Here is a 13,137-nt window from a genome sequence, read left to right on the forward strand (position 1 = left end):
GGTTGTTTTAAGTTCAGGTTCTTCAGCCAATTTCTTTTAGCCTCTTCATCATTGGGCAGTCGATTGGAAGGATAATTGGTGATGGGCTACATACAAGGAAATAAAGGCTTGCAAACTTGAAACTGATCCTATGTTCGGTTTAGTTCAGAATAGTACACAAACGCAACAAGTCAGCTACTGATTCCAACCGCCTACCCCACATTCTGCTGAAAGCCCCACCACCCTCGCCAAATCGCTCGAGGCCATGTCTTTTCATGAATTATTAATTGGAAGTAGCATTTTTTTTTGCAAGCACAAGATGATTATTCAGACATTCTTCATACACGGCCAGTGCTTGCTTGCCATTTCTGCTTCTATCTATCGAACTATACTATAGGCTATCTCTATCCATCATTCTATCCATCACTCCATGTAGGCTATCTCTCTCGCTCTCTGTCTCCGTCCCAATCTCTCTCAACGCCTAAAAATGGTAATTTTAACTAACCATTATATTATCCTTCAAAAAATGCGTCGGCTCCAAAACATTCGAGTAGGATGGGTTATAATTTATATTAAACATGGCACAGTCTGCAGTCATTAAACGTTTGAGGGAATATGGATTGGTGGATTTAGAATGAGTGCCGTGCAGCACTACATTATCAAATATGTAAAAATTAAGAGCATCCTGTTTTGAATGTCAACTATTTATGACGACAACTAGGCCTATTTATGTGATTTCAATGTTAAAAAGTTGGCGCCCCCTAGCTGCTGGAACTGCAGTCAAAGTGTACATCACACTTTCTACTTACGTCACATTAAAGTGTATCTCACAATGCAAATTGTGACATTTAAAAAAATATATATATAGGAATATTTCACTATGCACATTTCGTTTCTGTTGACTGATGCCTTGTCGTGCTGCAACGAAAGCAATTTTCCCAAGGGTATAAAAGCATCTTTATATTAACTCATGTGTCTTTGCATATATATAATAATAATAATAATAATAATACATTTAATTTAGAGGCGCCTTTCAAGACACCCAAGGTCACCTTACAGAGCATATAGTCATCATACATTTTTTAAAAAGCAAGACATTGTGGAAAAAAATAAAAAAATTAAAAAATAAATAAACATAAGCAATAAGAAATAAATAAAACAAAAACAATCAAAACAGTGATCAGTTAGACGTTGTGTGCGAGTTTGAACAAGTGAGTTTTGAGTTGTGACTTGAAGGTTGAAATGGTGTCTGACTGTTTTATGTGTGGGGGGAGGGAGTTCCAGAGCCTGGGTGCTGAACAGCTGAATGACCGGGCACCCATTGTAGTGAGTCGTGATGTGGGGATACATAGTAGTCCAGCAGAGGTTGAGCGGAGGGAGCGGGAGGGAGTGTATTCTTGGAGGAGGTCGCAGAGATAACTGGGGGCTAGGTTGTAGAGAGCTTATATATATGCATCTATGTATGCATCTGTCCTATTGAAACCAAAGCATTTCCAATTGCTCTAGACAAATTCTAGAGAATGATTGAGATTTATTTAGTCATTTGCATTTAGTAAAATACACATTGACGATAAGCAAATCAATTATTTCAGAGCATACCAACAGGAATTGAATTTAAAAAGGCCAAAACTTTCTGTTTTTACCCTTCACGCACACTCCACCTGACTTTCAGCAGTATCAATAATTCAGACCAGACAGTTCCCAAACAACAGCAATTCTTTCCATGCACTCGGGGCCACATAACAGACAACTGCTGCTACTTTTATAGATGGCTTTTGTTACATCCCGGCTCGAGGGAAGTAACATGAAGTCGACAAACGATTATTAAATATAAGAAAACCGGGTTTATTGTTACAAAGGTTAATCAGACTGCTGAATGGGAACCATGCTGCTGGCCCTGGCTAGAGACCGAGTGAGTGAAGCCTCCCAGGCTTTAAAGGCAACAGCAGGTGCCAGGTAACGAGGAGAAGGATGGGGCTGAAAGAGGAGCTCCGGGAGCACTCCAAAACATGGAGCAGATCTGCACATAACACTTTGGAGTTAATGGTTGACAGTAGGTCTCTCTCTCTCTCTCTCTCTCCCTCCCTCCCCCCCCCCCTCTCCCTCTCTCTCTCTCTCATATAGAAATATTAGAAAATGATGAATCACATGATCCAATCACACAGAATATGTGTCACTAACTTGTGACATTTCACTCACTAGCCTTCATAGCTTGATTGTGCAAATGTATTTTCTTATTATGGATGACATTGCTAATCATTAGATTTCATCGTAATATTATAATGTATTGTATACTGGGACTATATGAAAGAAGAGTGTTTGGCCCAAGATAAACAAACTAGGCCATGTGGAGTTACATATGTATGTATGCTGGCTGCTGGAACACCTACATCTCTCTGCTGAGATGAATAAAGTATATCTTATCTTATCTTATACAGTATACACCTACAAATGCAAACTTTTTGAAACAATCTGTCCATTGCAACAATTATTTAGGAGCATGCAGGCACTACTAATATTTAATGACGTTTACCTTTAAATAGGCCTGAATGAAGGTACATATGTGTAATTTTTATGTTCTCACACTCAGCTTTTTTAAGTAGATTCATGCCACTCATTACTTTGCGTCTTAAAGTACCAGATTAAGCGCTATATAAATTTCATTTATTATTATTATTATTATTATTACTTTGGATTAATTTCTGATCATCAGCTTGTCTTGCGGTTGCTAGGCGCTCCGAGGGCAACACGCGTAATAATACGCGTCGTTGGTTCGAGCTCCCTGATTGGTCCGAGGGGTCCGAAAACCACCCCGTGACTGGATGTCTGTGCCTATAAATACTGTGAGCGCCTATTCCTTCACGTAGCCCTGGTTGATAAGGGAAAATGTATCGTCTCGGCCAACAGTTTTTCATCAAGATCGCGTTCAATTCATTTCTGTCCACCGTGCCACGGGAAGATTTTCATTTTATGAGACAATATAATAAAGGCTGGTCGTGTATTGGCTGATTTTGGACAACCTTTTTGTATTGATCTACAAAGGAAATGCCAAGGTCCAAGAAGAGGAATAGCCGGGGTAAGCGAGGTTGTTTTGGACTAGCTTCTGTAGTGGACCGACGGTAGTTGTAGTTCTTTCAGGGACGGTTGTCTATCGAGGTCCGTTACACGTGACTCGTATAAAGACTACAATTCCAACTCTGGCCTAGACGGCGCCCCACATGAGCCAAACGCAATGGGACAAAGGATCGACAGTGTTACGGGATCGTTCCCAGTTGTATTGTCATTACGTGTGTTTAGTTAATAATGCTTTAGTTAGTCATTTGTATGCCCAAAGTAAAGGTGTTTTCAAACGAACGCTAGTCCAGACACCGCTTGTAATGGCGCCGTGCAATCGCCTCCCTAGTTCATGGCCTGAAAGTGAGGTCCCCTAGTTTGTTATTGTGAATTAAACGTATATTTGAGAACGTATTAAGCCAAAGTCAAACCTAAGTATTGTCGACAGAACTGTAACAGACGGCTGGTGTGGTGTTTTCCAGTCTATTGTCGTCAGCCGGCCAGGGTGGGCGGACCCTGGCTCGGACTCGAACCCTGTCCGACTCCCAGCCAGGGTACGCCCACCCTGCCACCATGTTGTTGGAGAAAAGACGGCACCCATGTGTCTCCCATCTCACCCATGTCTCTTCCATCTCAACCATGTCTCTCCCATCCCATCGCACCCAAGTGGCTCCCATTAAGCTGTTCGGCCTGTCATGGGCCACGTGAATTGTATAGAGGCGGAGTTATTCTGTAATGGCAGTCGGATGCAACTATTTAGGTCTTGTTAAAACAAGCAGGACTCTATGGAGGCATACTACTGTTCTAAATGACTATTGGTCGGCTACCATGGCTACCTCAACTATTTACATATCTAATGCAAAACATTTTCTTCAAACATCATGCCTGTACTAACTAGTGTAGCACCGTGATTTCCCATTTGAGATTAAAACAAGCAGGCTAGTCTTAATTTACTTATTTGTATATTATTCAAGCCCCGAGTATGTTGCATGTCATTAAAACCAGAAACCTCTGTATAGCAGATTTGCTATACAAACATTTCATGTTTGCATAAATGACAATAGCACAAATGTGTTCTGTAATCATCAACCTGTCCAGCTTGAAAAACAAGATTTAATATAATTTGCCTGTGCTTGGAGTCAGCTGATAAGCCAGCTGACTTGTACATTGTATTTTACAGTGTCTTGTCTACTCTAAAGGCTTGCAGCAGCTCATGTACAGTTGTAACATTGATGGGACAGTTTGACAGCACTTTGTTTTCATGCCACGTCTGTTTGACCCATGGCCATCTAGTCTGGACATCGTGTCCTTGTTGACTTGACCAGCGAGACGAGGGTGGCCTTGAATCTACGCCAACAGCTTTCGCTTTTTCCCCGATGCATTTACATAAGAAGTTAAAGCCCTCCATGTTTGTTTGTATGACTTATCAGCTGCAAGGTTACAAGAGGCGATAAGATATCTTTGTTTCCGCACCGCGTGGACGACGTGACGACCGGCGGTGGCACAGATGACTTGGGAGGTTTCTATATTTCTGGTGGTCCTTTTCGTTCCATTTAGGGATGCACCGAAATGAAAATTCTTGGCCGAAACCGAAAATGAGGAAACCGAGGCCGAAAAGCGAAACACCGAAATAAATTATTATGGCAATTATTGTTAGCATACCATTGCATTTATGGCTACGACTGTGTACTAACTTCATTAAAATCAAGGCATTGCAATTTTTGCAAATCGCTAGGTGGGTCTTTCTCAGAAACATTGAAAAAACGTCCACACCGCAGACATATTGGTGCTTATCCAGACAAGCGTGTGCTGGCCGCAATTTTTGTTTGCGTCATCGCAAATGTCTGTTTCGGCCGTGTTGTTTCGGTGATGACGAAAATTCGGTGCATCCCTTATTCCATTGGTCTGACCCTCTGTGGGTTTTTCTGAGTTCAGGGGGGCAGCAGAGTGGTGCGCATCCCTTCAGCGATGAGGATGCCTCTATCGAGACCCTCAGCCACTGCAGCAGTTTCAGTGACCACAACAGTGGAGCTGATGAAGGCAAGTGTGTGGACGTCTGTGTGTGTGTGTGTGTGTGTGTGTGTTTGGGTCTGTGTGTTTTAACTATGTGTTGTGTACTGTGTAGGGCCTGTATTTGTGGGGACCTTAAAATGGGGAATGTTTTAGTTGTGTTGCATTCTGATACTTAAACGACAGTGGTTTGTCTTCCCCTACCTCAACCTCATAAAGCTCTCGGTTGGCTAACACGCAGCACACAAAAACGTGTTTTGCAAGATCCATGCAAATAGGTCGCATTGCGGAAGTACAATGAGGTCAAAAACATTTTGCAATGTCTTTAATAAAGAACTCTGGCCAGGCCCACTTGCCCCAATTGTTCCCTAAATCCTGTTTCAAAACGCTTGTGTTTAAACGTATCTGAGTCTGTCTAGCTCTATTGCTGGAGCACGCCATTAACTCTGGACATTTGCATCGACGGTCTTGGTTTCAGAACAGTTGCCACCTTTAAAAAGACAATGGACGATGGTGCACTAACATTATTTTGGATTTAAGCCCTCCCCACCTGTTTTAGATTTCAATATTATTAATATTATTTTTTCTTCGACCGTCTAATATACCTTTTCCTAATCTGCTCAGGGGGCGAGACTGCTGAGGATGCTGCCCAGGAAGACTTCCAGTACAAGCTGAAGGGCTTTATCGACAGCACGGTCGATAAGAGGTACGTGTGCTTAAAAACAGAGGTCGAAGTAAAACTACAGACAAAATACAGACATTTTTCAGTTTTTCGTTGTGGCAGTGTACTATTCCCCATTCTATTTCTTGTATTCTAGTGCCTGTATTCTGTTATTAACGGTTAACATTGCAACGTGTTTAGAAACATGATCTTTGTTGCGCTGCATGTAGGGTTCCTAGCCAAAGCTAATTGGCTATCGCTGTCCCCAGTTAAGGCTTAGTTATGGTTCCACGTTGACGCAGCGCAAGGGGGTTTCAGACCCCTTACGTCCTTGCCGACCCTCCTTGCGTCCGTCGCCAGGGCCTGACGTGCGCCTCCAAAAAGTTGTAACCTTCCGTCGAGGTGACGCAGCAGCAAAGGCTTTGATTGTCCCGCTAACCGCCGCAGAACCGAAACGAGTTCAAGACTGCGTCGAAGTGTCTGCCTGGAACCGTAACTGAGCCCAAGTTAGGCTTTTCTACGTGACAATCGCTTCAAATTGGTGGGTGGCTTCTCTAATATAATCGAACCTCGTGCTGACCCCAGTGCAAAGACCAGACAGGGTGCTCTGGACGGCCTGAGGACCGCCATGGCGACCCGCATCCTGTACGAGTTCATCTCGGAGAGGAGGATGACCATCACGGACAGCATCGAGCGCTGTCTCAAGAAAGGTACACGGCGTGATGCCACGGTGACGTCGTGTTCAGAGGGCGTTTCGTCCGGCTGCCGCACCTGTTGTATTGAAATAAGCGTGGTGCGGGGAAGTGTGTTTATATAGAAGCGGAAGCTATTCAAATGAGGCAGTGCAGCCAACGACATGCAGGGCTTAAACTGACCATTCAAACTATTAATTTGCTTCTCTTTTAAAGGCCTCATGATTGCTTGTATTCGTGTCATGCAATATTTTTCAGACTCTTTTAATAATGCTTGCTTACCCATTAAAAGCAGACTTCTAGTCTTGCCCTCAAACTTGTATGACACTGCGTTGTTTTTAAAGCGGCCTCCATTGAATGACACCAGCCTCACTCCCCCCTCCTCCCCCTCCCCATGGTGTCTCTCAGGTAAGGGTGAGGAGCAGAGTGCCGCAGCGTCCCTGGCCTGCCTGCTGTGCATCCAGCTGGGCTCGGGCATCGAAAGCGAGGAGGTGCTGAAGACCCTGAAGCCCCTCTTCATGAGCATCCTGGCGGACACGTCGGCCAACGTCCAGGCCAGACAGGCGGTGAGTCTGAACATCATTGACCCCCCCCCCCACCCCCGCCCCAGACTATAGAGCTGCTGCGATCGGTCGCCGTCGTCCATGGCTTGCATGCTGAAAATGCGTTGACGGCGGTGTTTTAAATGGACAAAGGTTTTTCTTTCCTTCTTCTGAAACTCTATTCGTTGTAATAACTGTTGCTTCCGTATCACCGTGTAATTGCTGCGTTAATGTCGGTTGCTTTGGCTCTCGTCAACACTTGAGGATTTTAAAGTAAACGTTGGGGCTGCAGCAGTCTTGCTTGTAACGGGCTCCCCAGACAGAAGGCATTTAAAGTACGGCAAAACTTGCAATTAAAACCCAACTGCTGTTTGTTGGCTTTCCGTAAGAGCTGTAATGTTTCATGCATAAATGAAACTCCATTGACTTATGAGCTTGTTTATTTAATCATGCTCTCAGTATCGTATGCATCTTTAAGATATTGTCCCACGATACTTGGATGTTATTTAAACCTGTTACAGAGGTATCGAACAAACTTTAGAATTACAAAGTGCTCATCATATACAAAATACTCAGTTATACAACATGTAGTCTACAGTTATGTGCGTATCTGCTTTGAAAGTGGAACAATGTTTGTCTGTATTCATCTAGTCACTTTCGACTTATTTCCTTATCTAATAACTTTGCTAGGCCTAATAACAATCATATCCTTCTTTATTCATGGCAGGTTGCCAAAACGTTGGGCCTGTGTACTCTGGTGGCTGAAGACGACATCTTGGTAAGCGAGAACAAATGGATGTCTATGTTTTTGAATTGGGATGGTCTTTCCATCCCTCTTTGTTGCAGATGTGTCTTCCATCATCGTTATTATTGGCAACAAAGGAGAGTAAATAGCTTGTTAAAAACGTCCGGAAAAGTTCTACAGATCATTTGTAGACTCCTTATCACCACCTCTTCCAACTTACTAAACCACCAAGTAGCATTTTGGCTCCCACACTTTCACAAGCGCGCAGTCCAACAGGGCTCCTGTGTGATCGGCCAGTCCCTCATCGTGTGGGTTCCGCCCTACAGGACGTGCACGCCACCATGGAGAGCTTTGAGCGCCTGTTCGTCCACTCGTACGCCCGCGGCGACGGCAGCCGACCGGCCATCGGCCCCCAGGTCAGCGCTCTGCACACCAACGCCCTGCTGTCCTGGGCCCTGCTGCTGACCATCTGCACCGCCAGCCAGATCCGCGAGGTCCTGCGCAAGTACGAGCTCGCCCCCTACCTCCCTCCCTCCCTCAAACCCGATAGCTTCCTGCCTCCTTTGGCCAATGACCCCTTTTCTTTTTTTTTCTTTTTTTAAGGTGAAATATTATACCACCAGGTGTGACTCTGATTAGTCGTTACAAACCGAAAGTTCGCCTCTTCTGACCTCTCAGGTGGGCGTGTCCACCTGAGATGCGTGACGGATAGATGAGCAACGTTGGCTACAGTCCACTGGGTCGGCCGGTAGACTGATCTGTCCAGCACACATCTAGGTGGACACGCACACTTGTGATGTACGAAGAGGCAGATTTTCCAAACGGCTTGTGACGGCTAATCAATCACACCTGGTGGTATAATATGGCACCTTTAAAATGAGATGTTGCCAACTTTTGCTGCTTCTGATGGCATTTCTTAACATTGGAAATCTCCTTTCCCACACATTGTTTTAAACCATGCCACCATCTGCCCGTAATACCAGTGTCCTATTGAACTTATGCGTGTCGCAAGACTCAAAGCAGGCCGTCGTTGTAGCTCCTGTCAACGGATCGTCTGTTTGGTACACGGACCACATTGGAAACGCGATGCGCGTTCTCAGTCCAACAGAGTCTTGTGAAAACCGTTGTCGCCTCGTGATCATTGGCCCTGGTCCTTGACATCGCTCTGCCGTGCCGCGGGGTAATAACGTCCCACTGCCGTGTTGTCTCCGCCTTCGCAGGCATCTGCCCAGGCTGCCCTCGTTGCTGGAGAGCGAGCACGTGAGCATGCGCATCGCGGCGGGAGAGACCATCTCGCTGCTGTTTGAGCTGGCCCGCGACATGGACGCGGTAAGACGCCGACGCATCAAAGACGCACCATTAATGCATTTGTAGTTAGAATTGCCAATTAATGTGTTGTATTTTTTTAGGTATGGCCTTGTGTCTAAAAATGTTAACAATGGGGTTTGTTCATATTTTTCGGTAATCTTTAGTTATTTATTTTTATTTTCACTTGCTGATTATATTTAGTGGTTTGAATTGGGATGGGCTGAACGAAAAATCGAAAGAACTTTAAAAAAATAGTACTTTGTTTTAAAAGTCGATGAAATAAGCAGTGCATTTGTTGCACGTGTTTGCTAGTGTTAACCGGCCTCCCTCTCTCTGCACTGCTCCCAGGAGTTTGAGTTTGAGGACGGCGAGGTCCTGTGTGACAAGCTGAGCGCGCTGGCGACCGACTGCAACAAGCACCGCACCAAGGTGGATAAACGCAAGCAGCGCTCCGTGTTCAGGGACGTTCTGAGGGCCGTTGAGGTGAGCTCGCTGCACGCCGCCCTCTAACAGACCGCATTAGACACGGCCAGAGGACGCCTGGACACTTCAGATAGTCCTTTCTCACATACATTTTGCTCTCTTATCTCAAGTGAACGGAACCTAGGGACATAATCTGAAGTGGTTGAATGGTTACCGAAATGGTTTCTGTAATAGTTGGTGTCATTTGTTGGCATTTTGCAATTTTGTCAGAACACGCAAATCGCCTAAGAGATATAATTGTTGTCGCTGAATTATGAGGTCCACTTCAGAGGTCCTTTGGCAGATGTATCTTAATACTAAGAACTGTAGTGCATTTAGATGCATCTCAAGGATGCCTGTTATTTTGTTCAAACTGGAACAATCGTCTAAGATGCAAACACTGGAAGCACTAGACTGTCCCCCCCCCCCCCCTCTGGGGTTTAGAATGAAGTACGAATACACCGCGGTAACGTTTTTTCCCCACTTTCTGTTGCTCTATCCAGGAGGGGGACTTCCAGTCAGAGAGCATCCGCTTTGGGACTGAGCGCATGATCGTCGACAGCTGGAGCAGGAAGCGCATGTACGACGCCTTCCGGGAGTTTGTGGGGGCCGGGATGAACTACCACCTGCAGGTAACGCCCGCAATCAGACGGTCTGACGCCTTGCTGGGAGCACGACAATCTGACCGCTGTAACTGGGAAACGAGTCCCAAGTACTGGACCCGTCCACCCGTCGTTTGTCATTTCTACACTCCAGTGTTGATCTGATGCTGTTGATTCTTCTCTTAGTTGCTTTAGGCAAATGCGCTAAATGTAGATGCAGTATTTTGTTTTATTTGACAAGCAATTACACGGGACATTGGATTGTTCAGCAGTTGCACGATTTCATTCTTTGACGCTCGTGTTTCAGTATTTGTAGTTTCTGGAGCGTACGATGCCGTGTTGTTGATTCACTTCCCCTCTGCGTCCTCCTCCCCAGGCCAACGAGTTCATCCGAGACGTGTTTGAACTGGGGCCCCCTATGCTGGTAGACTCGGCCACGCTGAAGGCCATGAAGATCTCACGCCTCGAACGGGTAGGTTCACGGTTAATTCACGGCTTTAATTAAATCGTATTGTGTCCGGTGTGTCGGTCACCCGGTCTGCGCTTGCTCTTTGTCGTCGTGGGTGAAAATGAATACATTTCAAATTAGGGGGACCTTTTCATTATAATCGAGTTTGGTCTCACTATTTAATACTTGGTTCTCACGGTTTAATTTAAGAATAAATTGCTCTATTCAGTTACTCCCGCAATTGGCTAATTATACGCAGATTTTGTACACTTTGAGGTGGGGTGAGCGGTCAAATTTCACTGCATTGTGTGTGAGCTAGGGAAAGGAGCCGGGGTACGTTTAAATCAAATGGGAGACATTTTGTAACCTTATCATCCGTTGCCTTGCTCACTCGTCTGGCTGTTTGTTAACGTTACAATATTATTGGATTTTTAATCATGGTTACGAGTCCGTCACTGGGTAATTTTGGAAACCTGCGGTGTTGGTATTGACATGCGTGTCTGGACTGAATGCAACGTCACATCGTGACACACAGAAATGTGACCTACTCGTGGCAGTGTGCACGTGCTATTGCATTAAAACGATGTGCAAGATTCATTGCCAACTAGTGGGTGCGGGGTGTGTGCTCCATGTCTACATGGTCTACATCTACTACACTACGATATGTGTTTATTGGAAAAGTGCGGTTATGGCATAATGATTCACTGTTTTTATATTATGTATCAATAATATCTTGTTTCTTTTGTCCCTCTTCAGCATCTGTACAACTCTGCTGCGTTCAAGGCCAGGACCAAAGCCAGGAACAAGTTCAGAGATAAGAGGGTAGACGTCGGTGAATTCTAGTTTAATGTTGGGTGTTCTTTCCTAATACTGGTTTTGGGAGCCCTCTCAAACTATCTGTCTGTTTTTCACTTGCATTTCCATCTATTCCAGACTATCAAATAGCAAGGCCATTTATTGATCCATACTTCTGGTCATCGGTGCTGTGCGTGTATATAATAACTACTTTCCTCTTTATATTTGTTTTCTTTTGAACGTGTGTTAACCTGTTGTGTTGTACCGTGTAACGCTCCTAAATTAATTTCCTTTCCGTAGATTTGGGACCTAATAACATAAAATGTCAAGTGTGTTGGTAAGGGGAGAGGAAGCACCTTGCTAACTATTGTATACAAACAATGAAATAATGTGTCACGCTAAAGTAGCATGAATAAACATGAACTGGTAAATCCGTTAACATTTGTCACTTCTGGTATTATTTTTGTACTTAAAACGTGTATGAACTGCTCCCAAATTATATAGACCATGCTGTTTGCAAAACAAGTTTTTAAACCATTTAGATTTTCATAATCTGATTTTAAGATTGTTTTATCAGTGCAACCCACTACATGACTCCAATATTGTGCGCATTGCAGCAAGCGATTTGCGATATAGAAACATATTTTTTTATTCTTGCAAAGCATTTAGACCGCGCGTATATAGGTGAAGTCTTATTTCACCTATATACATTTTTTCCCATTTATTCACAGAGCAGAAGCCCAGGGTTATATCCCTGGGCTAATTTGAGGTGTTGGTGGATGGATTACTCTTTAGAGACTGGAGAGAAAAATATGGTACTGTAACATAACTCAACAAAAGTGACTCATGGAAAACGAGCTGAAAATGTTCTTGGTCAAGGACACTTCAGTTCTAGTGCACTTGTATACGGTATGAGAGAACGGGTTCATTCTCATTGTTTTATGCAACTTCGCAACCCAAACTTCTCAATGTGTACGTCCAGCTTCAACTTGCCAAACATTTGAACCGTTCTGCCTGTTAAATCAATGTCCCGATGTGCACAATGCGCCATACAAAATTGGCTGTTAAAATAGACGGTATGACACATGAGACTGTAGCAAATGGCTTACTTATAATTGGGCATCTCTCACGACCCCTGAATGCTTGCCAGCCAGGCCCCCCAAGGTGGGGTCTGTACTCTAGGTCGGGGAACTCACGGGTCAGTTAGTCTCAAATCACTTCAATTTAACATCTGAAGTCTGACAGCATTCTAGCTCAAATCTTTGCTTTGTTCTTAAATTTGTGTTTCAGCCACATCGTGGAGACAGGGTTTTTACAACGGCCCTGGTTTTTTAGCTTCTGGCCCTGGCTCCATGCCGTCTCCCCTAGGAAGTTTGGTTATAAAGTAGGACTGCTCGATCCGTGATTAACTCGTGTTAGCCTCTGAACCGAAGAAGCAACGAGCCAGTTAAAACCTCTGCTGAAGCGCGACTGGTGCACAGTACCTTTCAATTAAGTGTCAATCAAGTACATTTTCTACTAAGAAAATACATGGGCCCTGCCAGCACTCAAACTAGGCCACGGTGACATCCTGCAGTAGGTAATTATTCAGATATATTCATGTGTCAGTACGATTCCAAGGTGTGTGTGTGCACTGAGCTCTTCCAGCTATACTGCAATAAGTGTTGCACATCAGCATTGAATGGCAGTTCCCCAGAGGACCATATGTGGGGTTCCTCCAAGTATAGTCACAGAGGACGTCACATGATAAAGGTTGCCAACCACAAGGCCGCAAATGGCGCCATCAATAACGTCGGCGTTCACCTGCTGTGGTGTGGAGCTCTAACATGGCAGGCCACA

At 44.5% G+C, this 13,137-nt stretch overlaps 1 protein-coding gene across 2 annotated transcripts; it reads left to right on the forward strand.

Moving 5' to 3' along the window:
• The first annotated feature begins 2,818 nt into the window (after positions 1-2,818).
• On the forward strand, positions 2,819-11,737 carry ifrd1 (interferon-related developmental regulator 1). Of its 2 annotated transcripts, XM_030341819.1 has the most exons (12): positions 2,819-3,055; positions 4,969-5,073; positions 5,668-5,749; positions 6,290-6,414; positions 6,805-6,962; positions 7,666-7,716; positions 8,010-8,188; positions 8,904-9,012; positions 9,340-9,474; positions 9,957-10,085; positions 10,432-10,527; positions 11,260-11,737. In XM_030341819.1, the coding sequence occupies exons 1-12, from the start codon at positions 3,025-3,027 to the stop codon at positions 11,344-11,346; spliced, it is 1,287 nt and encodes a 428-aa protein (XP_030197679.1). In that variant the 5' UTR covers positions 2,819-3,024; the 3' UTR covers positions 11,347-11,737. The 2 variants fall into 2 exon arrangements, with proteins under 2 accessions (XP_030197679.1, XP_030197680.1); XM_030341820.1 differs by lacking the exons at positions 2,819-3,055; positions 4,969-5,073 and adding an exon at positions 5,128-5,556.
• The last annotated feature ends 1,400 nt before the right edge of the window (positions 11,738-13,137 follow it).

The sequence above is a fragment of the Gadus morhua genome, chromosome 19, assembly GCF_902167405.1.
Source record: "Gadus morhua chromosome 19, gadMor3.0, whole genome shotgun sequence".
Classification (NCBI taxonomy): Eukaryota; Metazoa; Chordata; class Actinopteri; order Gadiformes; family Gadidae; genus Gadus; species Gadus morhua.